The sequence below is a fragment of the Rhea pennata genome, chromosome 2, assembly GCF_028389875.1.
Source record: "Rhea pennata isolate bPtePen1 chromosome 2, bPtePen1.pri, whole genome shotgun sequence".
NCBI lineage: Eukaryota > Metazoa > Chordata > Aves > Rheiformes > Rheidae > Rhea > Rhea pennata.
In genome coordinates, this window is record NC_084664.1 from 114,981,339 (window position 1) to 115,006,412 (window position 25,074).

A 25,074-nucleotide genomic window follows, 5' to 3' on the forward strand; every position below is an offset into this window, starting at 1 on the left:
TTGCTGATCTGGCTTCCTGCCTTAGGAACACTGGATTATGCCCTCCATTCTTTATATGCTATGTAGCTAGAGGGAAGTAGGGCATATTGTGTAGCTTTCATATGAAAAGTTTCTTGATTTATATTTGGATTTACTTCCATTTCAAGGAAGTATTAAATCCATTGTTATTTCCAAGGCAGTATTAAATACTTCTCTTTTACTCTTTTGCTGTTAAATTTCTCTTCAGGTTTATCCAAATTTACAGTAACAATTAAGAAACCAGCTGAATTTTCCATGAGCTTTTTGCAGGAAAATATTCACTTTTTTTTTTTAAGAGATGGCATTTTAAAATGGTTCTTCTTATAAACTTAAGATCTTCATATTTCTTTAGCTTGCCCTAATAAAATGACCCATAGTCATTGTGAACTGAAGGTTTGCCTGTTCCTTTCCAGAGCCTTTCATAAATGAGCCACAAATTTAATTCTTTAACCAAAACCAAAACAAAGTATGGGTTAATTTGTGCAGAGGCTGTAGGAAGACTTGTTGATGGGTTGAGGGAATCTTGGTATGAGGAGATGTGGATGAGAATGGATTACAAGAGGAGATGGAAAGGACAGAACTGATTCTCATCTGAAGGGGGAAAATTGTGTTTCTGCTGCAAGTCATGGTGCTAGGACTTTTAATTGTGGCTCTAAGCTGTCCTAGTTTCCTGAAATAGATGTGCAGTCAGTCTGCTCAGTGACTGCCTCCAGCCAGTTGCCCACTTTCTCTTTTCATCTTTCACTTTATTAGCACACCCCCAGCTTTGTGGGTTGCTGAATTCATCTGTTGCACATTGAAGTTATGAAGAAAACAGTTGTGGAACTAGGAGTGTGAACACCTCGAGTTTTGGTTTCATGGAGTTTTTATGACTGCTCACCAATGTATTTGAACACTTCTATTGTAAATGAACATCTCCTTAGTTAAAGGAAAAGTAATTTGGTCATCCTCCCCCCAATAAGATACAGATGTGTGTGATATTCAGACAACAGCAGGAATAAGAATGTTTCTAAAATAAGATATAATTTCCATCCATTTTATCATGGAAAATGATATAGTTTTTTTTGCCAGCATTCACTTTTCATTATTCATTGCAGTTAGCAAATTAAAAACAAGTTACATGTGTACTGGGGAAGATACATGAAATTCAAATCTAATCAGAATATACCAAGAGAGTTAGTTTTGGAAATAATTTCGTGGGATTTTTTAAGAATATATTTGGACTTGGTTCACTGCATGAAGTCGTGTCTGCCTTCTAATTTGTGTTAAGATGCAAAATTTAAAGTTACATTTAAATCTTGTGATTTTTTTAATGGCTGCCATTGAAATATCCAGATATAGAGAATGCATTACAGGAATTTTCCTAACAAACTACATATGTGACTGAATTCCTTTAAAATACTTTTAATATTGATTATTTATCTGTTGTTCTTCCACAGTACTGAGTAAAATGGGCTTTCTACAATTAGAGAATGACAGAAACCAATCTACCTTGATAGTGAAGGCAATTTGGCAATAATGCTCTATTATGTGGAAGGGAAAAAACATCCTTAGAGTTTCTGAATAGATGGACTATAATATTTTAAGTAACTATAGAACCATATAGAATGGGAAGGCACTGTTAACCATCTCGCTTCTTTCCTCTTTAAGAACTGTCAATATAATACTGCTGGGGAGAAATGTGAGCGCTGCAAAGATGGTTATTTTGGAGATGCCACTCAAGGTTCCTGTCGGCCGTGCCCTTGTCCATATACAAACAGGTACTGTAAAAGGTCCTGAAGCCAAACAGAATGTAAAGGGGAGAAATGTAGGATGTAAGTTATCTTTAATCTCATGTTTTTTACCATTACACTCGGCCAGATCTCTTTAGCATAGAGGAAATAAGTGGCAATGATGAAAGAAGCCTTCTCTATAAATTCAAAAATTTTAGTAAGATGCAAAAATAAATTAGAAAATTAACACTCATATGGACATATCTACTTTTCTGAAAGATTATACTGTCTCGTCAAGTGGAAGCTCCGTTTGAACTGCAAATGGAATTCAGTAATATTTTACTGACCTAGAAAAAATTAAATCTCCTCAGAGCTAACAAAGTTGCCAGACTTTTAAAACTGGGCAGTAAATTGTATTTTAACTGAATGGTGTGCTGAGCCACATTGTTTATTGTCATTATCAGCTCTGAAATGTGAAATGTGTTAAAGAAAACATGTAGGATTTAAAAATCCTAAGCTATGAATTACTAAAGGCCACATCGTATTTGCCAGGTGCAGAAGGAAACACCCAGTAGCCTTAAGAAAGAGATTTACGCTAGCAGACAATAGGCAAGTTTCTCATTTACTAGAGGACTCTCTGATAGATCTGGTTTTGACAGCACTGGCCTCTTCTGCAGGTGTTTACCTGTGGCTGGCTGAGCATATTTTTACTCATCTTTTGCTTTTAGAGTGCTGAAGTATCTAGGGAGACCATGAAACCTGCAGCAGTTTCATAGCTGCACGTGAGTGGTAAATAGTATTCATTACATGGGATATGCATCCCATCTCACATAGGAGTTAACAATTTTCCATCTGGTGGAACTGTACATAATTCTTAGTGCAAACTTCTGATACCTGTCTTTGATAGAAAGACTTGGTTTATCCAACTATTCATGGGTTAAAAAGTGGAAATAGCAAAGGTGGCCTGTTCTGTCTTCACCTCCTGCATTCTTCTCATCAAACAATGAGCAAAAAATGGTCATCTCACCCTACTGAAATTTCAATCTAGGTGAATTCGCTAGAAAGAGTGTACAAAAGAGTTCATTGTGTTAATGAGATATACCCTAGAGCTCTCTAAGGGAGCACATAACTCTATCCTGTCTCTGTTAAATAATAATAATAATAAAAAAAGAGTATTAGCTACATAAAAATAAGATCCAGTGCTTTCATCCATAAATAAGAAAAGAGCTATACCAACAAGAGGGAACTTTGACTAGTACAGGCTATTGATTTTGCCTAGTAAGATAAAATAGCCACATCATCATTGTTAAGATTTATTTAACAAATTCCTTTGTGTAATGAACTATTACATTCTGTCCAGAGGGCCAGGAAATTACTATTTTTTAATCTAAGGAGAAAATCTAGAGGAAAAAATTTGAAACTTCAAAGAACTAGTCACTGCAATTTATCTGGAGGCAACAACATAAACTCAGTAGTGATTTGATGGTATAAAAGCCTTTTCATATGAAAGGCATTTAACTGAATTTAACATCCAGAATGTAAAACCTATTTGTTTATGCATTCACAATAAAATTTTTTTTCTTACAGATTTGCAACTGGCTGTGTGGCAAATGGTGAAGAAATTCAGTGTCTATGTAAAGAAGGCTATACCGGAGTTCGTTGCGAACGGTAAGTGACTTGTTTCTCAGCACAAATGTCTTTGAGAGACACCATGCAAGGAGGTATATCTATATTATATAATATGTGTACATATGTGTACGCATAATATGCACACACGTAGGGAGACATATTATATATATAGCTGCTATAGTGTGATGCTTAGTATAATTGTAGATGAGATCCTAACACACCTTGATGGAATATAAATAATTCTCCACAATGGATTTAGCGACTACATAGTTTTTATCAAAAAGAGAAGCGTCCGTCACTTTGAATATGTGCCCTGTGTGTTGTCTTATTCTTCATTATTGCTAATAATAATGACTTCCACTTACTTTGTCCCATTTCTTCTAATGTATTTGCTCGTGCTTCAGTGTTCTTAATCAATTATCCAGTGGCAACCATGTAAAGTTTAATACCATATCCTTCATCCCAAATCATTCCACTGTGCCCTGCAGGTGGAATGTACAAACACAATATTGAAACTCCTTTGCTGAAACATTAAAACAGTTTGGCAAATCAAAAAAAAAAAACAAAAAAACAAAACAAAACAAAAAAAACAAAACGGATAGCAATTTCAGGCAGGAAGAGGGAGCAATTTCTTTGAGTTTCAGAGTTTCAAATCCAGGAGGAGTTTAAGGATAATGGAATGGGGTTATGGGGTTATCTGATTCGGAAACCTGAGGCCAGTAAGTCATGGTGGCTCACCTGAAGATAGTATATCCAATACTATATTATCTTTTAGGAGTGCAACTTTGCAGTATTTCAGGACTATTACTTTTGACATGTAAGCATACGGACAGATTTGCTCTTTCAGATCTAGCTGTACCAGTGGAAAATATTACCGCCCTCAGCTACACGTCATAGCCTGTTGATCATATATTACTACCCCTTTAGATCATACAACAGAGTGACTTTTAGAAATACTATCTAGCCAGTACCAGTGGAAACTATTTTTCCTAGAAAATATTTAGGGACTGCTCACATAGACTGCTTTGCTGGCAGATGGCAAGAGGAGCTAGCATCCAGCAGAAAGGTGGTAATGTTGTTCAGTGCCACTGCTATTTGAAAACTCAGCTTATGCTTGCAGTATGATCCTGCTGAATAGATGAATTCTGGTGGAATCACAGAACAGAATATGATTTGCTGGGTTAAGCCTTTTAAAACTCTCTTTATGTATGTATCTGTGTGCATGTGTGTTTTTATAGATTAAGTGAATTATTTTTAGATGAGCATTGTGGGAGTTCTTTTATTTTTAGAAACATTTTCTGTAGCACTTGGATAGACATTTTTAATAGAGTGCAGAGGATACAGTAAACCAAAAATACACTCTTTTTGTCTAAGTCAAGACATGAAATCTACTACTTAACAGTTTCTTCAGGAGGAGAACTGGGGTTTTGTAAAGTGAAAGTGTATTTGACAAAACAGGTTGAAATACTTGATAAAACAACATTTGTATCTCTTTTGTCTAGATGTGCTCCTGGATATTTTGGAAATCCACAAAAATATGGAGGCTACTGTCAGAAATGTAGTTGTAATAATAATGGCCAGCTGGCTAGTTGTGATCACCTGACTGGAGGTATGTAAGAGTCTAAGAACATGTAAGGAAGTACTTTTTACTCTCTGAGAAGCAGAGAAGGAAGATCTTTTGATAAGCTGAACTAAAGGAAAGACCTAGACTTAGAAACATAGATCATCTTTAACACAATGCAAATTTTCCTAAAATATAAGAGCAGAGTAATGGAAGAGCTGTCCTGAGTCACTGAGTTCACCCTTGCAGGGCATTTTATCATGTATTTTCCTTCATACACAGTATCGATTATATTTTGCTTTTCTGTTTCACAGGTGTGTGTATAAATGCATTATTTTTTCTCCTCTAACATATTTAAGTCATATCTTACCACTCTGTGTTAGGGGTTATGAAACATGCCTCATGGAGCAGTCCTAATAAGCCTTTTTAAAGTGTGTCTGAGACAGATTAATGACATCTTCAGAGTTTGCATCAGGCACTACCATATTGGGTATGTAAGCTAACTGTGTTTACAGTGGAAGTTAGGCATCTAACTCAGAAGGATATTTTATAAATCCTGCTATATACTTAACTGCAAACTGAGACATCCTTAATTTTCCCAGTATCAGTTATACATATACTCCACTACTAGTTAGGTTCTTCGAAGAACATTATGCCGCAGGTATATGATTGCTTTATCTATTATAATTCTGAACTAAATGGTCTAATCCTATGATCCTCAGCCCATCTTCACTGTGATTCACTTCTTCATTTGAAATACTCTTTTTGATTCAGAAATGTGCAGATAACTGGTTTTGATTCTCCCACATTTTTACTCCCCAATAAATTTATACTTTTCCTTCATCATAGGCTGCTTTTTCTTCTCACATTTTAGAGAAATGTCAGACTAATGACTCCTGTTTTTTTTTCACATTTAATTTCCCTGCACTACTGTTCATACTACATTCAAAGGACTGTAAGGGTTTTTTGTCTTTCTTTGGTCATAGAAATTAGAAAAAAGAAGCAAAAGATGTGAGCTGTGGTTGGCACCTTGTGCAATTTTTCAATAGCTAGTTCTTATTTTGTATTTCATCAGTAAAGTAAGGTATCTCTGTTATATTTATAATTTGTGTGGAATGGATCCAAGCTGTGTTTGATGTTTTATCGCTCTTCTTTTTTTGAAGCAAGAGTTTGCTAGGACAAACTAATCTTTAGGGCAAAATTCAGCAAGCCAGTTTCTTTTCAGTTTGTCTCCAACAATATATTTTGATCAGCCATCTTTTTCTCCACAATAGCAACAAAACCTTCTATGATCAGTAGCAAAGCATGTTCTTGCAGGTTTGTATGTGCATGATGTTTGGCACTTGGCTGAATTTTTTCATTTCATCATTTCTTGGCTGATATCATTTGTGCACAAGCTGTAATAATAGTTTTGTTTATTTGATACTTTATAGCCACAGCTGAAACACGTCTAGTGTTAGCTGAACTATAAAGCAGCAGGACTGCATGTATATTTGCTTTCAAAATAATTTCCATCATTCCCTTACAAATAGATTCTTTGTGACTTTTCTTCTTTTGGCAGGAATGCTCAATACCAATCCTGTTTAACTTCCTGATGACTTTATGTGCAAGTGCCAAAGGAAATGGCACAGCTAGGCAGTTCGTTCCAGGCTGTTTCATGCTACTGTTAAAGTTCAAGTCTAATTTTGTCATTGTAGCCTCTCACAGCTGCAAGCTGTTGTTGACTCTTGACAGTAGCAGCAAAGACTGCTGTATCCTAAGTGCATCCTCTGAAGGAAAAGATGTGCTCAGCCCTTTTCACTTTCCAAGAGGAGATGGCAGCCCTGTGAGTTTTGCCCTAGCCAATAGGACCAAATCAGTAAGAGGGATCCAGGCATAAAGATGGGGAAATTCCTGTCCTATATGATATTTTTAGGAGCCAAATATGAGATTTTTGCTCTCCTGCCTCCTAAAAGTTAGAATTCCAGGAAAGAATCCTACAAATGCCTGTAGATTGTTAATCTTACAATAAGTTTTGTAAGAAAAAAGCACATAAGACAGGCGGTCACTTGAGCTAGCTTGTTGGAAAGCCTGATGGCAGTGTCTATACTACCTGTATACCAACTGTATCTGTGGCCCAAGGTCTGTGCTTTAGGTTGCAGACAATTTCTCCTTCCATCTGCACACTCTGGATTTCCCTCAGGTCTGATTAATCTCTTAATCATGCAGACTGGAGCAGCTATGAAAGAAGGCCATAAACATTTCTTAGTACCTTGTAGATTAGAATAGTTTGGGGAATAAGAATCTGTGGTTCAAACATGGATGCTGAGGTAGATAAAGGGTTTTAACCTATGTCCTGGGTAAATGTTTTAACTAGTAGGTTATATAGTCTTGGCTTCAATCACAGTATTATTATTCTAAGCAAAATGGAATAGATTCAGCAGCCTTGATGCAAGTGAGCTTCCTGCTGCTACACAAGTAGCATATATTATGAAGTTACAATCAATTTTTGAGGGAAGAATAAGATATAGAGCTCAGCAAGGCACAAGTGGAAGCTGAATTCAACATACTCAAACCTTCTGGACATTTAAGCTTGTCCACGTTGATTGGATTTATGAAAGGGCTGCACAGTGTTTTCATGGCTGCCAACTATGGAAAGTGAGTGTAAAAATGCTCTAGTAACATTTCCATAAGGAAATCTTGGTTGCTGATGTTAGTTTTCTGATTTCAGAATGCTTAAATAATGAACCAAAAGATATGGATCCTGATGAAGATTGTGACTGTAAGTAATAAAACAGAACTGCACTAAGATTGCTGATTTCTGGCTTTGGATCTATACTGAAGACTGTTTTAGAGGTGGCAGACTTTAAAAAGGCGTGGCGGTGTCCTGTAATGAATTTTTAAAAAGCAAACAGTGAAGCAAACATGGGAAATATGATTTAAAGGGCCATTTAGCCAAATGTAGGAGGAGCCTCCTCCTTATTTCTGGGTTTGGTCACTCTCCTTAATACTGCAGGCCTTGTTAATGCCTTTGTTCTTTGGGTGGCATTGGGTGACAAGCATCAAAAAGTTTCTGTTGCATCTTATTTATTAATGCATTCGCTGAAACATTCTCTGTGTAAAATATCAATAATATGTATTATTTTCCTTTGCTTATGCTCTTTCCCTTCAGCTTGTGATAGCTGTGTAATTACGTTGCTGAAGGATTTGAGCATGATAGGTGATGAGCTTCAGCTGATAAAGTCTCAGCTGCAAAATGTCCGTGCAAGTACCCACACACTGGAACAGATGAGAAGTTTAGAAGCACGCATCAAGGACTTAAAGGTACATATACACATAAGAAGAGCAATCTTAACTTGATTTCACATTAAGCATACAAAAGCTGAACCTGGGAATTTATGCCACTTTTTGTCAATATACAATCAGATTTTTGATTGCAAGTGCTTTCAAGAGAACAAGTAATTTCAAGTGAATCTTGACAGTACTGGGCTCCACCTGTTGGCAGAAAGCTGTTAGTTCCACCTTGTGCTCTGAAAGAGAATGAGAGAAGAGGATCTCTGCTTTTTCTTAGGCTTACTTTCCAACTTGAAAACTCCATGTCTGAGGTTTCCCTATAGCCCTGTCTTTTTCCAGCAGTTCATGCCTCTGCATTACATTACATTCTAAATGAATTTTCCTTAGTTGGAATAGCAGTTTCTGGACTCACAGAAACAAAGGTCCAGCTGCTAAATTGGTCAGCTATAAAGCTGGTAATGTTGTCTTTAATTACCCTGGGTAAAGATCCAAGCCAGTGAGTTTTAGCTTATTATCTCCTGTGTTTGGGTGATTTACTGGAATTCTTTTACTTTCTTTTCAGACCTTATTGAACAGTTACCGCTCTGTTGTTCGTAATCAGGGTTTAAAGGTAGATGAGTTGGAGACAGACTTCATTAACCTAAATCGTGACGTAAATGCTCTCCAGGAAAAGGTAACTTACTAGATTAATTTAAAAATAAACTTCTCTTAACTGATATTAATTTGTTGTATCCAGGTATCTTTAATGTAATTGCTTTTTCCCTTGCTAGGCTGAAATGAACTACAAGACAGCAGAGAGATTATTTAATAATTTTGGTGAAACTAATCAGAAAGGAAAAGATATGGTTTCAAGAATACAAATAGTTGTCAATAATATACAAGGTAAAAATGGTTCCAATGGTTTCAATATGTTTTGTTTTATGAACAGTCTACTTACAATAATCTTAATTATGAGATTTTTTTTCCAGAAAACAACTTCATAAAATAAAAAGTTAGACACAGTTGTGGAATTCACTCTTCCTATTAGCAATCTTACATATAACGCAAATTTAGGTGCCTAGTCCTCCCTATACAGTGAATAGAGACCAAGAAGCTTTTCCAGAGGGCAAGACAGAGCACCTTGTCGACTGTCATGACTTTAGCATGGATTGCTGACATAGGGTATTTTAAATTAGATGCTTAAAATTATCACTGGGAATTTGGTAATTTTGGACAAATTTCAAGCCTGATTCTATCATACTAACTTTGGTGGTGTGACACAGGGTACTTTCCGGATTGGTACAGTTAACACAAAATGGATCTACGTCATTAATGAATTCAGGAATAGATATGCCTTTTTCAGAAAGAATAGCAGCACTGTAATTCGTGTCTATTGCATAGGCTTAAGTGCATCCTCTGTTTGACTTCTTTTGACTTCTTTTTTCAGTGCTCTTGCAACAAATAGCTGGTACAAATGCAGAAGGTAACAATTTGCCCTTGGGGGATGCTGCCAAAGAACTGGCTGAAGCTCAACAAATGATGACAGAGATGAGAAACCGCAACTTTGGCCAACTGCAAACAGATGCAGAGGAGGAGAGAAGAGCAGCTCAGCTGCGTAAGGGCTTGCTCTCTCAGCTTCTTCTTTTGGTTCTCTAGAAATATCAGTCTTAAATCTGATGCATTATTGACTGGGATGGAGTGCAGGGAGGACATTTTGCAATGTATTGCTGTGTTTGTGGTAATTGTTAGTCAAACTTAAAGTGGTAATTCTGTAGGGGATTTAAAGGCGTTTTTACTTTTTTGTGAAAGAAACTGAGATGGACTGGGGAAGAAACCCAATACAGTCATTTTAAATAACGAGAGGAATGTCATTAAAAAATGTAGCTGATTATATATACTTACCCAGTGCTTCTGTGTATTATAATATATAAGATATGGTACATGTACCTATTTTAGAAAAATTACACATATGCAATTTAAAGTTACATGTTGAGAAGCCATTAGAATAATAGAAGAGTCAGGTCATAAAAGGATAATGAAGTACAGAAGTTTTAGTTTTACTCTATTTTATGTTCTCTGCATGTGTTTGACTGGGACAGCCAGTAACCTGATTCTGCATATTAGAGAGAGCAAGGATAGCAAGGTCAAAAGCTTCACTCCTAACCAGGGGTATAGTTGAGAAGTGTGAAGGACCTTATGAATGAGATTTGTCTTCCTTAACTTTGGATTTTGATACCTACCTCTGAGTAACTCTTCTGTATCCTGTGTGTAGGCAGTGAAATGGACACTCTTAAAGAGTGTGATTCATTTTACCTGTTTTAGGTTTCTACCTTCCATGAAATGTGACCTGGAAATGCACGTATGTCTCTGCTGATTACGGAGGAAGCTTTAATGTCTAGATGGATGTAGATGTCTACATTGTAGATGAAAATGGTGATGAAACTGTGTTAGTTTCATATTAAAAAAGAAAACATTTCAATATATCCAGAAGATCATTCTTATTTAATTTAGAAATAGCCAAATAAATGTTTTTCTGTGTAAGAGTAAGCTCTGTGGTCTGCAGCAGCAGTTTTGTGAGCAAATTTGAGCCAGTGAGATGCTGAATAACATCTCTGCTATAGTATTACTGATACCATAGCAATGCAAAGGATGCTTAGTCGCGCCACCACAGCTTTCTAATCCTAAATGACAAGCCCTTGAAAGACATTTGTTTTGGTTCTCTTCTTCTCTGAACAAAGTTCTTCTTTCTGGTTCTGTTACTGCAGTACTGGCACATGTTAAGAATGAACTACAAAAGTACCACCAAGAAAATCATGGGCTTGTTAAAATTGTGAGGGATTCATTGAATGAATATGAATCCAAACTCACTGATCTTCGTGCAGCTCTGAATGAGGCCACTGGACAAATCAAGCAGGCTGAAAATTTAAACAGAGATAACGGAGTTCTGTTGGACGACATTAAGGTAATAGCACTCGGGGTTTGAGAGAAGAAAATTAAATCTCAGGAGATAGGGGGTATTTTTTATTGATGCTTTTGGCCTTGCAAAGCCAAGTGGCATAAATTCTTCAAACTTTTTCTGAGGTCTTTTTCCATCATTTCATGGATGCCCAGGTATAAATGTAGTCTACTCTCACATGTGGCCTTTTTATGGGAACAGAACAGTGTGAAAAGGATGTAGGCCTAATGAAAGATGGGAAGGAGAGACTCTGCCTATCTATCCATTCTCTTCAGCTGTAACTAGCCATTTTGTCTCCTATTCTAGATGAAATTCCTGATTCTGATGCAATTTCTGTAGTAATATCCTTAAAGTATTTGGCTTTAAAAGTCATGAAGAATGAAAGTAATAATGTGTGCAATACTGTTAAATTATTTGGGGATTAATATTCTACATAACTGCCTCTAAGGTATCATCAGAAAAATGACCAGAAAAAGCTGTCATTCTTAAATACTGCTAACTAATTTTTAGAGGTTCTTTTTTGAAATAATGCAAGTAGTAGTGGAGTGCTACAGAACCCATTTTTTAAAAAGAATTGGATTTTTGCTGAAATGTATCACTGTTTTACCACACTCTTGTTCTCTAATTAGCTAGAACTGGTTGACGAAATAATTTCTATGTTCAACTTTACTTTTAATTGTTATGTTGTACCTTTATGTGCATGGACAGTGCAATGTGTGTGTCACATCGGTAAGCACGATTGTCTTAAAAGAGGGATGCACATGTATATGTCATAAATACGCTGATACACTTCTCTGTTAGAGAGAGATTTGACATTTTACAATGATGGAGACACCATTGAAGAAGGTGAACACTTACTTTCCTACCCATACAACATGTCTGGTTGAGCTCATAATGTGCCACTGCCCCAGAGCTACGGTGTAAACTGTCACAGGGCTGCTCTAGACCAAGGGATTTCACTCGTTTTCCCTCCAAGTCTTTAACAGGGTAAGATGGGGAGGCTTCCCACACCCTTTCTTGTGAGATTCCCAGTCCAAGGGATAATGTAAAGATTTTATTTCTGCCTCTGAGAAAGAGTAGCAGTCCCCAGGGAGCTGTTGATATAGTTTCCAGATCTGAGAGAACAGAGACTTAGATTGTCTGTCCTGCCAGTCCATTTGAGTTTTTCATTGTCTGAACATTAATAACTGAACTTCTGTAGCCTGCTGCTCAGCTGTCTTGAGGTGGTCTACTGTTACTACTGTAAATTCCTGAGTTTTCTCATCTAATGTCATCATTAAGATGCATTAGATCCTAAACACTCTAAGCACCTGATTAACATAGTAAAAGTATCTTTGGGAAATTCTACTACAAGCTGGACTATGTAGATATGATTTTCCCTGTCTCTCATTTTTGAGCCAATCACATATTATTCAACCCTTTCTTTTTCCTCAGAAACGGATTGATGAGACAAGTGTACAACAGAACAATATCTTGGATATTTTGAGCTCTGCTCAAACTTCCCTGACACAAGCTAACAGTGTACTTGGATTATTGCAAAAGAGCAAAGAGGTATAGTTAACCTGTTCAAGTTAAGATTTTTAAAAAAATTGTGCTGTCAGTGTAACGGGTAGCATACCTCCATATCCATGACATGAAGCTTATCTGAGCCACACAAGAAGGGAAGGAGAGGATCTCAAGCTCTAAGAGGAGCCTGCCTGAACAAGTTCTTGGAAGAGAGGGTTATTATGTGTCTGAGAAAGACACTGAGCCACAGAATTTTGCAGGGGGTAGCTGGGAGAAATACTGTTATGTGATTGTGCTGGTCTTGTGCATCTCTCTAGAGAATTGCTTTTAACCACTGGCAGAGACAAGGTACTGGGCTAGAAAGACTTTTGGTCTGACTCAGTATGCCAGTTTTAATGTTTTTACATAATAGACATAAAAGCAGAATGGAACAACTAGCAGTTATTTACAATAAACTCCAGAGTATGTGAGGAAAAGTTGTTTTTCGCTTGGTCTTCTCAGATGCAATGTATATGTCACACCAAAGGTGACAAGTAGAAGATCAAACGTGAATAAAGATTAAATATAATATTTATAAATCCATAGGAATATGAAAGTCTGGCTGCTCAGCTTGACGGAGCAAGGAAGGATCTGAACGAAAAGCTGACAAACAATTCCTTATCAGCCAGCAAAGAACCTCTGGTGGTGAGCGCTGAGGATCATGCCAAATCTTTGCAAGCCTTGGCAAAACAATTGGATGAGTATGTTACCATTCTTATAGATGAGCATTTTTTGTACATAACATGCACAGTTGCAATATCTGTAATTTCACTTGCTTTTATGACCATTTTCAAAGCCAGAAAAAAAATTGTTTGTGCCTTTTTCTGCCTCGTCATGATACACAGCAATTTCTAGCAAACTTTTGTTTTTGCAGAAACAGGTATTTCTGTATTTTTCCTGGATTTTTTTCATATTTTTCTTGAGAACTGTTTGGGATTGAGAACTATGCATCACTGCACTACAGCAACATTTCATGAATTTTTAACTAAGAAGAGAGAAAATCCTCATGCAGGGAGTGGGAAGATGAATTTTTTTTGTAGTGTTATTTCAGATATTTATACTCATACTTTTATGATGAGAATGAACTGAGACAAATAACTGGGAGAAATGCTGTTTTGGCAGAGTCTTCAAGAATGCTTGTTTAGCATTAATGACTTAAAGAAGTTCCTTCAAGGAATCTTCTAGAAAGGCAAAGATAGGAAAAACTTGATATGACTCAGGTTTTCTCTTTCCATTGTTTGTACTTTACTTTGGAAATATGAGTGAGGTTTTGGAGGCCTTCTACAGTACACTGGAAAGAAACAAAAAAAGGAGAACCCTGATTTTTCTTTGTGCAAATTGTTTGCGTTTTGTCATTATACAGATTGTATATACCAGCTCAAAAGTTAAATTAAATTCAAAAGGCAAAATTTAACTGGAAAACTCTTAGTCAGATTTTTTGTTAGTTTTCAGTGTGACTTTTTCAATTAACAAGACAGTGTTCACACAAATACAAGATAGCTAATATTGGGCAGTTGCATAGCTCAGGTGGAATAGGTACAAGAGATTTTCTCTCTTGTTTCTTATTTCAGAGCTATCGCACTGGTTCTTGCAGCAAGAACAAGTGGTCTTAAAGTTGCTCTGTCTTGTGCTCCATCAGTGGCCACTTCTGTAGGCTGCTGGAGCAGCCAGAAATTGTCTGTAAGCTGTAGTGCTCTGAACTACACCTCTGAACTGAACTATATTTTGTGGGCTGTGATGGAGGTGGCTTATTGACCCTGTGCCTTGGGGAACTCTCTCTATCTTAATCATTTAAAGAGTACTTTGGAGATCCACAATCATGCCTTGCCAAGTACCAGAACTTGTCCTGTCTTCTAAAGAATCTTTTCTTATTGATCTACTTCTAAGTTTGACATTTTTGCAGAATGAAATTAAAGACCTAACTGAAAAAACATTTTTGGTATTGATATTGATTAAATATTGCTGAGTTCAAGTCTGTTCAAAATGCTTCTTGAAGTCTGTGGTCTTTGCAGAAGACTGCATTTTTCATCTTGTTTCCTATAGAATAAAGAACAATGCCAGGAAGGATGAGTTGGTAAGCTGTGCTGTGGAAGCTTCTACTGCCTATGACAACATTATTAACACTATCAAAGCAGCGGAGGAAGCAGCCAACAGAGCTGGGAGTGCAGCTGACTCAGCTTTATTGGTAAGTCCCCATAAGTAACCAGATAATAGTAACTTTGTTACAGCTAGGGAAATTTTTTTACTATCAGAGAGGCACCAAAATCAAAGACCTGTGTGTCCTAGCATGCCTGATTTGTCTGTGGCCAATATATGAGGTAGTTGCTGTTTTGCATGTTCACATATTAATCTTACTTGAGCATTAAACAAACTAGTTACTGCCTTTCTGGTAAGGCTGTCCATGTAAATACTCCTTGTCTGTTGCACGAAATCTTAGCCCTTATGTATTTATTTTTTAAAAATGGATTAGGCTATCTTTTCTTATTCTTTAAGATTTTAGTATAATTATTAAAACAAACTTATAGTACAATGCTTCTATTACCAGACAGTGAAGAGAGAAGACCTATCAGGAAAAGCTGCGAGGTTAAAAGCTGAGAGCGGTGCACTCTTGAATCAAGCACAGGAAACTGAAAGAACATTAAAAGGTACCCAGAAAGTGGTAACAGAAATGTTGGCACAATATTAGAAATTTCCATTGAACGATGCTATTTTCACAGTTCAGTGAAGCATTTCAGCACGTTTAACCAGATGATGATGGTGCCATTAAAATGGAACATCTCATGATAGTTATTTTCATGAGTGAGGAAGTAAATTTCTCACCTTTGCTATGTTTGGAAATGTGAGGTGTCCCTTTTCCCTCTTTTGGCATCATTCCTTTCCAGAAAAACTTCCAAAAGCCTTGCATCTGTTTTGCAGTGCATTCAGATCTCAGTGGCAATGTTCAATGGTGCAGACTGATGCTACAACACCACCTGTCCACCAGAGAGGTGGCATTTCTGTATAAAACTCCTAAGGCAGATTTACTGTTTTGCAGTTATTGGTCCAAATCTTGAAGACATAAATCAAAGACTTGGTGTTGTTGATGGACAGAAGGATAAACTACAGATTGATTTTGTCACTCTTCAAAATGATCTCAACGGAATAAAGAGAGGTCAGTTACTGTTCACTTTTGTTTTGCCTCATTTACCTATTACTATAAGAATCTGCATGTGTTTGTATATGTTTCAGATGATATTGACAGCAAAATCACCAATGCAAAGAGCATGGTAAGAAGTGCCAAGGATGTCACGAGTAATGTATTAGGTGAACTGCTCCCAATTCAAGCAGATGTGGAAAAAATTAAGAGTACCTATGGAAGCACACAGAGTGCCGACTTCAGTAAAGCATTGTCAGAGGCAAACAATTCAGGTGGGTGTTGTATGTGGTATTGCAAGTGCTCACTATCTGACACCTGTTAAATCATGTTAGGAGAACCCAGTTAGTTCTGCAGCAGGAATGGTCTTCTCTAATTTTAGTCATCTAAAAGTTAGACATCTAGCCTATGCTAATTATCTGAGCTTCCTTTATTGCCAACAGAAAGAGACAGGCACTGCAGAAGGTAGTTCAGGCCATCCTGAGACACAGGTACAAAACTGATACCATGATTTGTCTCTGAGGTCAAATTTTCTACTACACTGACTACAGAAAAGACCTAGATGATTAGACAGTCAGCTGAAATTAAGTGAAGTGGATTCCATCCTTAGCATTCATTGTACACAAAGAGTATGCAGAATACAAAACAAGGGGCAATCACAAAGCAAAACCACTTACACAGATCTTTTTTCATCTTTTCAGCAACTTTATGTGATAAATTCAAGTGAGATAAAACATTTTGAATAAACAAGATAATTTTAAAAGCTAGCACTCATGTTATTGCTGAGTCATGTCATCCCTGCAGTTATGAGATCAGATTAGAAGTTGTATTTAGAAAAACTATAGATCTAGATTTACTTTTATTTGGCTTCTGCATCTTTAGGTTGCATTCTTCTAATGCTTCCATCTTTGTAGTCTCAAGAACTGAAAAATTGTTTCTTTTTTTAATGAAAGTTGAAGTTATTTTCATAATATCTATTTTTCTCCTGAAATTGAACTTTCTCAAATACTGTGAGACTCACTATTGAATTGTGATGACTGGCAATCCTGATACAAGAACATAAAAAGTACTCTATTAGGTCAGATCAGTGGTCTTCCTACTCTAGTATTTACTCTTCAGCAATAGCAACAGGAGATGCTATTCAGAGAATGCGTATAAGTCTGACCCCTATGTGTTCTCTCCTGTAGCATCCGTAGTCAATGGACAATACTTTTAATGGGAACATCCATGCCTCTTTTATTTAGTAGCTGTTTGTAGACCTGAATTAATCTAACACCTTTTAGTTAACTGCTAATTCTGTCTGCTTCCAGAAATACCTTTGGTCACAAGGTAAACTGCTAGTTTCAATGAGAAATACATAGTATTGTGGAAATAATAATAACAGTTCTGCAGTCACCCCCTTCACTACTTTTATGATAACTATGTAATCATATCTCATCTTTTGCATCCATTTTCCTCCTCCTTTCTACCCTCAGTGATGGGATTTTTTTTTTCATTGCAGTAACAATATTGACAAACACACTTCCGGATCTATTCAGCAAGATTGAAAGTATTAACCAACAGCTGATGCCAATAAGTAACATCTCTGAGAATGTAAATCGCATAAGAGAGCTTATTCAGCAGGCAAGAGATGCTGCAAACAAGGTCTGTCCTGAACACTGTCCCGAACCTGTCCTGAGGTCATGGTTGATCTCAGTGGTGTGGGCATACAGCAGCACTTTTATTCCTCTTTCTAAGTCATTTTGTTAAAATGTGCATGAAAGATGAGACATAAATTCAATGCAATAGCACCACTCAGCACTTATAGCAACTGTGAGGATGGGAAGTATACTAATCCATACATAATAGAGTGGTGGATACATTACCATCATATTGCTTCCTTCCTGCTCCTTTCTTCCTCCTATAGTTTTTTTTTCAGATCATCTCTACAGCCCCCCAATTGTACAACACTCTCTTTCCTTCCAAGGTATGTTGTGGTGACTTTTCTTTGACAGCAGAGGTAGTGTCAGCTCTGCAGCTCAAAGGCAGGGTTCTTCACCAATGTTTGGCTCGTGGATCATTAGCACGCCCTAAAAAGCTTTGTAAGCATGTGCTGCTGGCTCTCATGTCTCTAACTGCCTCACTATGTTATAAGTCAGCTACTAATATGTTCTTGTTAGAGTGCCCTTTTTCCATTTAAGCAGCTGCTCTAGTTGTTCAAGGGATAGTGTGGGTCTTGGATAGCAGCAGCAGTGTCCCTGAGGTAATCACAAGTAACATCTTTTCCTTATAATGAGTAATATGAATCTGTGACCCTGGTGTAAATAGCTGTAATAGAAGATGTCTTTATTAATAGTGATGCATTATAATTTCCAACAGTCAAGTTCAGCTAAGTGAAGCATGAAGATATGTAAATAGACATCTAAGTAATTTGTAGGCCGGCTCTTTGGAGCTCAAGACACAGCCGTTCCTGTGTATACAGTGAAGATAACAATTAATTGACAAAAGTGTGGTAAGGGTTGATTACTAAATACTGAAGGAAAAAAGTGCTTTGTAAATGATAAGTATTGATAATACAATTTTATCCATCCTAATTTCTAGTTATATTTATTGCTTGTTAGAATCAGAGCCAGTAATTCACACCACAGTGAGATAAGTAGAAATACCTTCAGTAGCAGGTTTTAACTAACTGAATTTGTTTTCTTAATAGATTGCTATTCCTATGAGGTTCAATGGCAGCTCTGGGGTAGAAGTTCGACCTCCAAGGAACCTTGAAGATTTGAGAGGCTATACTTCACTTTCTTTCTTTCTCCAAAGACCTCAGAAAAGATCAGATATCCTCCAGAGGGCACCAAATATGTTTGTCCTGTATCTGGGTAATAAAGATGTAGGTATATATTGCAATTTAATGCATCTTTTAAAACAGGCAACATGCTGTGAGAAATGAATGAGAGGCAATTTATTTTGATTGGTGTTTTTAGGTACTCACGTAGCTCATGTGTAGTTTTCCTGCACATGAGATGCCTAACTATGTGTTTTTATATCTTGTTATCTGACAGCAGCTCTATCTGTTGTGAGTCTTTATGCATAGATTGACAGCTGTTTAAAGGTAGTTATTCTACACAGGATTTCACCCTTTTTCTCCCCTGAACATCTGGCTGGGATACCTGTTTGTCAAGTAGAGATTTAATTTTTCCTTGTGAAAGATGGTATGTTGAATAAATAAAATGCAATTTTTTGGAAGACATGATTGCTTCTGATCATCTCAGTAGGAGCCTTTGCCCTTGACTGAGTGTTGTTCCTAATGTTCTTTTTATTTTGTGAGAGAGTTGAGTCTACATTTTTACTAAATGTCTCACATTTTCATGACTTTAGCTAGCAGATGTTATGAAAGTGGAAATTATTTTAACTATTATTGTTATAAAAATAAAAAGCTACTCATGACTCCTCAGTTAAATATATTCACTGAATCAGTGCAGCACATAGAACTACAATTTGTTCTTTTCAGAAAAAGACTCAATAAACTTAATAAAAATTCTGATCAGAATGCTTTTTATGTTAGGAGGATGGACCACTACTGACTCGTTCACAGTTTGATATTGTCTCTGAGAAAGTACTGACCATCATTAACATGAATGAAAAGATGATTAATGATTATTTGCTTTGCTATTCTTAGGCTTCCCAGGACTACATCGGTATGGCCCTGAAACGTGGTCACCTCACTTGTGTCTATAATCTGGGAGGCAACGAAGCTGAAATAGATGTGGAACCACTGGTGACTGAAAGCAACACTGAGGAAGCCATTTTGGATCAAGTTAAGTTTGAAAGGTAAAAGATCCACAGTATGCAATAGATATGCTTTTCCAGAACCTGTTAAGAACATCTTTTTTAATGAAATGTGTTATTTTGCCTTTCTGTTTTTGTTTTAGGATTTACCAGTATGTGAAGCTGAATTACATCAAAGCAGCTACATCAACTTCTCCAGAGTATGAAAAGCCTTTGAATGGGAACAGTGGAGACAGTCACACTCTCCTAAATCTTGATCCCAGCAATGTTGTCTTTTATGTTGGAGGATACCCACCAGATTTTAGGGTAAAAAGAATTGCTTAGGCTTTTAAAGAGATTTCAGTATTAATTAATCTATCGTTTTTACAGTTAAGATGGGAACTAGCAGTCTTTCAAAGGTGGGGTGCCAGACTGCATTCTTGCTTGTATAAAAGTTTATCCATGCAAGCAGAAATAAAGTGAGAGAAAGAAGATGCCTAGCTTGTAGTATGCTAGAACTCAAAGAAGGGAGCATAATGTTTTCTTCTTCCACAAAGGACAGCATAAAAGCTGTCCAGCCCTGCTAAGTCTTTTTTCCCAATTTGCTCACATGTCCCCACTTTAACTGTGCTGTAGTACCCCGGGGTGCTGTTGTACGATTTGGATATTATATCCAAACATACAATAACTTTATGATATATAGAATATCATATTCTGTGTTTTATTAAAATTTGTAATAAGTACTAGCATTACATGTCAATGTAAAATTTTTTCAGCTGAATGCTGACAGTATGTTTTTGATGACACTATTTTTGCAGCCTCCACAAAATCTTGACTATCCTCATTATGAAGGCTGCATTGAATTAGACAATCTAAATGAGAATATTATCAGCCTGTACAACTTCAAGAGGACATTTAATCTCAATACCACTGAAGTGCAACCGTGCAGAAGGTATGATACAAACATAGAAATGCTTTACAGTAAGAAATTCACAGTTCCATTATTTTATCATCAGGAACGCTCGTCTCTTCACATCCAGGAGAATAAGCACTGTAGCAAAACGAGTAATTTTTTTCCTAACTCTTGATCGTTAACTACATTTCCTAGAGAAAATCCTCAATGTTGGCAACATTCACATTTATTGCAATCTCAATCCACTGGCCAAAAATCTAAATGTTGAAATACCCAGACAAAAATTGAAGTCTCCAATCCATGAACTAATGTATCCATCTCCTTTATAGGGTAAATATTATATTAAGTGAAAAAATGTACTCACTGAAAATTTAAATTTAAATTTTTCCTCTGTAAAGACCATAGGCAAATCGAATAAAAGCCAGTGGAAGGTTTTCTGTTTACTTGGATTAGATCTGAATTTGGCCCTATTAGTGGCCCTGTACCAAATGCTTTAGCTTAAGCTTTTTTCAAATGGTAATGACAGTAAGTCCATGTAGTGGGAATTTTTGCTCTCATGTATTCTCGTCTGTGACATTGTTACAGGTATAAAGAAGAGTCTGACCAAAGCTATTTTGAAGGCACTGGTTATGCCAGTGTCACATCTAGAGAAACAAATGCTTATATACCAGCACGCTATGAACAGACAATTCGGACTACTGCAGATGAAGGCCTAGTGTTTTTTGCAGCAAATGAGGTAATTCATGGAATGCCTCTGTCTGTGGTGCTCTGGAGAAAAAAAAATAACTTAATTGAGATCGTGCTAGATTTAGTAATAACTGTGATTAAGTTTCTTAGATTTGTAACTTGTTTCTTAAACTGTGTAACAAATTAGTATATTCTGCTGTATGTTTTATGGCTGCTTGAATACTCATTTTGTCATAGTTGAGAAAAAATCATGCTAGGTAGCTCATCCATTATACTGTGCAGAGAATTCAGAATTTGAGGGATTTCATTTCGTAACTTGAATCAAACCAATTTTGAAATATCAAAATCCTCCAAAAATGGAATTGCCTCCTCCTTCCCAAATCTAGATGTGGTTGGTAACACAGTAAGGAATAATTTAGAAAGTGGTGAATTATACCTGTGAAAGTTGGTCAAAACACAGCAATATTATTACTTATTTAATAATATTATAAGACTGTTTGCAATCACTGTAACATGTACTAGTAGTTTCTTAATGCTATAAAATATAGGTAGACATCTTGAAATGAGAAAAATTCCCCTAGAGATTTGGAGAACTGATACTAGATCTGTTTGTAAGAGTTTAAAGTAATTATAGTGACTATTATAAGTTTTAAGCTGTTTTGTGTTATCTTTTTGCCCCAAAGCTTTATTGATAGCTTTATTAATTTACAAAACAGTGAAATATACATGAAAAGTTGCACAGTTGAATGTTTTTTAATGATGTTTGTTCTTATTGCAGGATCAGTTCATCAGTATACTCATTAAAAATGGTCATCCAGTTTTTAGATACAAAATTGACTCTGAGCCTCCAAAGGAAATAGAAAACAATGCAACTGTAAATGATGGAACATATAAACACGTATGTCCTTTTAAACAATCAAGTGATATGAAATTTTGCTTTTGTATTGAGAGGATTGAGATGGATAGGGTTAGTTTGAACATACAAAAATTGATCTTTACACTGTCTACTGTCATGCATTCCATTTTTAGAGAATAATCACAAGAGAAAAAAAGCCTTTGCAAAAACATTGCTTTATTAAGAGAGAGCTGTGTTCATTGTAAATATCAACATTATTTTAATGTGTACATAAGTGTTTTCACCAGCTAAAGCTATTTCTTCAGGCCAATTTGATCTTTCTAGAGATTACTTTATAGAGATTAAAGATATTTTTTTTGTTGTTGCTTGTCTGCTTAGCTTTAGTCCAGCTGTTTTGTTGTGCTACAAAAGTGAAATCTTAAGGACATTGCAAGAATCTTTGATGGCTCTTTTGATTTATTCTCCCTTTTTCCCTTCCTGTATCTTCAACCAGATAGTATAGATTGCAGGGACTTCTGGAAGGTGTCTTTATACTGTACTCGGTCAAGTTACCTCCAGTCAGTTGACTGAGATAGTCTTTGTGTCAGGCAGCTGCTCCCCAGTCTTTAACTGCAAATAGATGGCAATGTGTGAATGTTAGGTGAGGTGTATTTTTAATGCAATCTTCTCAAGAAGAATAAAAACCTACCCATTGTTTGGATAGTGGCACATTTTCCTCAGGCATTTGCTTTGCCTAAAGTGCCAAAATTTTGCAAAGTACTTTTGCACTACTACAGTTATTCAAGATTTAAGGCTGTTAAGTAATTCTCATTATTCACCTATTTCAGATTAATTTGTTGCTTGCTAGAAGTAAAAGTATTGTTCGTGTCAGTCCTGGTATTAGTGCCAACATAAATATCTTCAGTTTCACTAAGTACTACCTGGGTGGAATTCCATCTTCTCTACGGGAACGGTGAGTTACTATGAGAAGACCATAATATATAGCCTTTTATGGGAAATTCATCTAAACTCTTTCCTTAGGTAATTTTTTTTTCAAACTGTATATTGTGTATCTTATGTGATTTGAAAATAACCAGTTTATAATACATGATTATAATCTGTGATTTTTGGCAAATGGTGGGTTCTTTGTTGGAGTGTGTCCTGACAAAAGGTTTGATCAGCATTAAACATGTGTGTGCAATAAAGATTGCTTTTGTTTTATTTTTCTATTTCTTATTTTATTGTCAAAAAGGAAAGGCTATTTTATTAGTGAATGCTTTGAAATAACAGGTTACTGATTTCTTCTTTTCTCTTCCACTCCCTGAAACCAGCTTTAATATATCCACACCTCCATTCCGGGGTTGCATGAAAAATGTGAAAAATCCTAAAACTGCCTCTGTTATTTTTGATGAGACTGTTGGTGTCAGCAAGAAATGTTCAGATGACTGGAAGGTAACTAACAAAATTACTTTAAAATTTTGGCTAGGTATAAAATTCATGACTAAAATAGATCGCTAGATCATAGAGTATGATTCAGCTATAAAACTAGGACCATTGTACTTACGCTCAAAAATTATATTTGGTTAACATGTGATGATAATGAGGAGCCACGGCTCGGTATGAAGATAAGGAGAGAAAGAGAATCCACCCTTACTTTGATACTTTGCTCCAGTGCATAGTCTACCATCTTAATTTAAACTCTGCACAATTAAGAATGCATGCTTATCATGTAAATTTGTTTTGGCTTTCAGTTTTGATTAGGCTTTCTCCAGAAGATTTACTCACTGAATACTACTCAGAATCTTTCTTCTTGCTGAGGTGCCTTTTTTTTTTTTTTTGCCTTGAAAAAGCTAAGCAGATCCTACTTCCACTGAAGTCTCTCATTTTAAGGCAATTTCTCCACTCATCAGATCATTTTGTAGGCATTTTCTATGCACCCATGGTGCTAGATTCTTTTTATAATGGGACAGTGTGATGTTTCATTGTTGGTTTAACCAATGCTGTGTGAAGAGATGAAAATTACCTCTCTACTTCTACTTACCGCTGTTCACATTGTGCACAATTACCTTTGCCCTATCTACTGTTGTATTGGACAGAAAGTTTATGTTTATTTTCTTTCCTTTTGTGACCTCTAAACCTTTCACAGAGCAATTTCTTTGCAGGTTATTTCCCCGTGCAGAAGACCTGGCCTTCATTCTCTGTTCATATCTGCATAATTTGTCATGTATTAAAAAGCATTTTGTTCAAAAGGGCCTAGATATATTCTGTCCCATGATTCACACAGCTTCAAATATGTATGCTCATCTTCACAGCTCTGTACTTACAAAGTATTTCTCCAGCTGCTCACTTTTGTACCTCTGTTTGTAAAACCGTATAAAACTGTCCTGTCAATGCAACCAGTATGGACAAACAATGCATTGTACTCAGCAGGCCTCATCTGCCTTTAGAGTTTCTCAGATCACAGTTAATTTCCAGTGAAACCAGTCCGGTCAATCTGTTCTATACTGAAATATTGAACTTTCCGTTTACCTTCTGTTTGGTTTTGACTGGAGTCAGTCACAATTATGTTGAGTAGGGCAGTTATTGCCCTATGTTGTTATTTATTTAGACTAAAAGGATAATCACTGAAAGCATTTTTATCCCTTTTTCAGATTGTCAGATCAGCAGCTTTCTCCAGGGAGGGAACACTGAGCTTGAGCGCAGCACATTTCCCATTTCCCAAGGATTTCCAAGTCAGCTTTGGATTTCGCACCATGACATCAACTGGAACACTCTTAAATTACAATGTACGACTTTGAAGCCTGTTCATCTTAGAATATATGACTGGGTTTTTCTTTCTGGATCAGTTATGAGTGTTTGTGACCATGTCAATTTTGGCATCACAAATAAATCTCTTGAGTATGGCATTTTCCATATCATAAGCCAAAGAAACTCAGCTTGGTAATTTCTTCACTAGACCTATAATTGGTTTTATGATTAACAGTGCTTTGAATTTCAGCCTTCTGCAGAGAAGCGGCTCATGCCCCGCAACACTGTCATCCCAGTTTCATAAGCGTTGCTTAATACAGTTGGCTGGAAATTTTCTGAGG

General features: G+C 36.4%; 1 protein-coding gene across 1 annotated transcript in view; it reads left to right on the forward strand.

Annotated features, from left to right (window-relative positions):
* LOC134137360 (laminin subunit alpha-3-like) overlaps positions 1 to 25,074 on the forward strand; it is a 67,467-nt gene that overhangs the window by 32,756 nt on the left and 9,637 nt on the right. Inside the window, exons 22-46 of the mRNA XM_062570226.1 lie at positions 1,669 to 1,778; positions 3,318 to 3,398; positions 4,862 to 4,968; positions 7,631 to 7,681; positions 8,072 to 8,223; positions 8,756 to 8,866; positions 8,964 to 9,075; positions 9,620 to 9,787; positions 10,938 to 11,134; positions 12,563 to 12,679; positions 13,220 to 13,374; positions 14,717 to 14,858; positions 15,219 to 15,318; positions 15,708 to 15,824; positions 15,902 to 16,081; positions 17,308 to 17,450; positions 18,496 to 18,672; positions 19,462 to 19,613; positions 19,715 to 19,877; positions 20,369 to 20,502; positions 21,049 to 21,199; positions 21,929 to 22,048; positions 22,834 to 22,958; positions 23,317 to 23,437; positions 24,637 to 24,771. Of these exons, the coding sequence (XP_062426210.1) occupies positions 1,669 to 1,778; positions 3,318 to 3,398; positions 4,862 to 4,968; positions 7,631 to 7,681; positions 8,072 to 8,223; positions 8,756 to 8,866; positions 8,964 to 9,075; positions 9,620 to 9,787; positions 10,938 to 11,134; positions 12,563 to 12,679; positions 13,220 to 13,374; positions 14,717 to 14,858; positions 15,219 to 15,318; positions 15,708 to 15,824; positions 15,902 to 16,081; positions 17,308 to 17,450; positions 18,496 to 18,672; positions 19,462 to 19,613; positions 19,715 to 19,877; positions 20,369 to 20,502; positions 21,049 to 21,199; positions 21,929 to 22,048; positions 22,834 to 22,958; positions 23,317 to 23,437; positions 24,637 to 24,771 (3,321 nt within the window). The remainder of the gene's footprint in view (positions 1 to 1,668; positions 1,779 to 3,317; positions 3,399 to 4,861; positions 4,969 to 7,630; positions 7,682 to 8,071; positions 8,224 to 8,755; positions 8,867 to 8,963; positions 9,076 to 9,619; positions 9,788 to 10,937; positions 11,135 to 12,562; positions 12,680 to 13,219; positions 13,375 to 14,716; positions 14,859 to 15,218; positions 15,319 to 15,707; positions 15,825 to 15,901; positions 16,082 to 17,307; positions 17,451 to 18,495; positions 18,673 to 19,461; positions 19,614 to 19,714; positions 19,878 to 20,368; positions 20,503 to 21,048; positions 21,200 to 21,928; positions 22,049 to 22,833; positions 22,959 to 23,316; positions 23,438 to 24,636; positions 24,772 to 25,074) is intronic.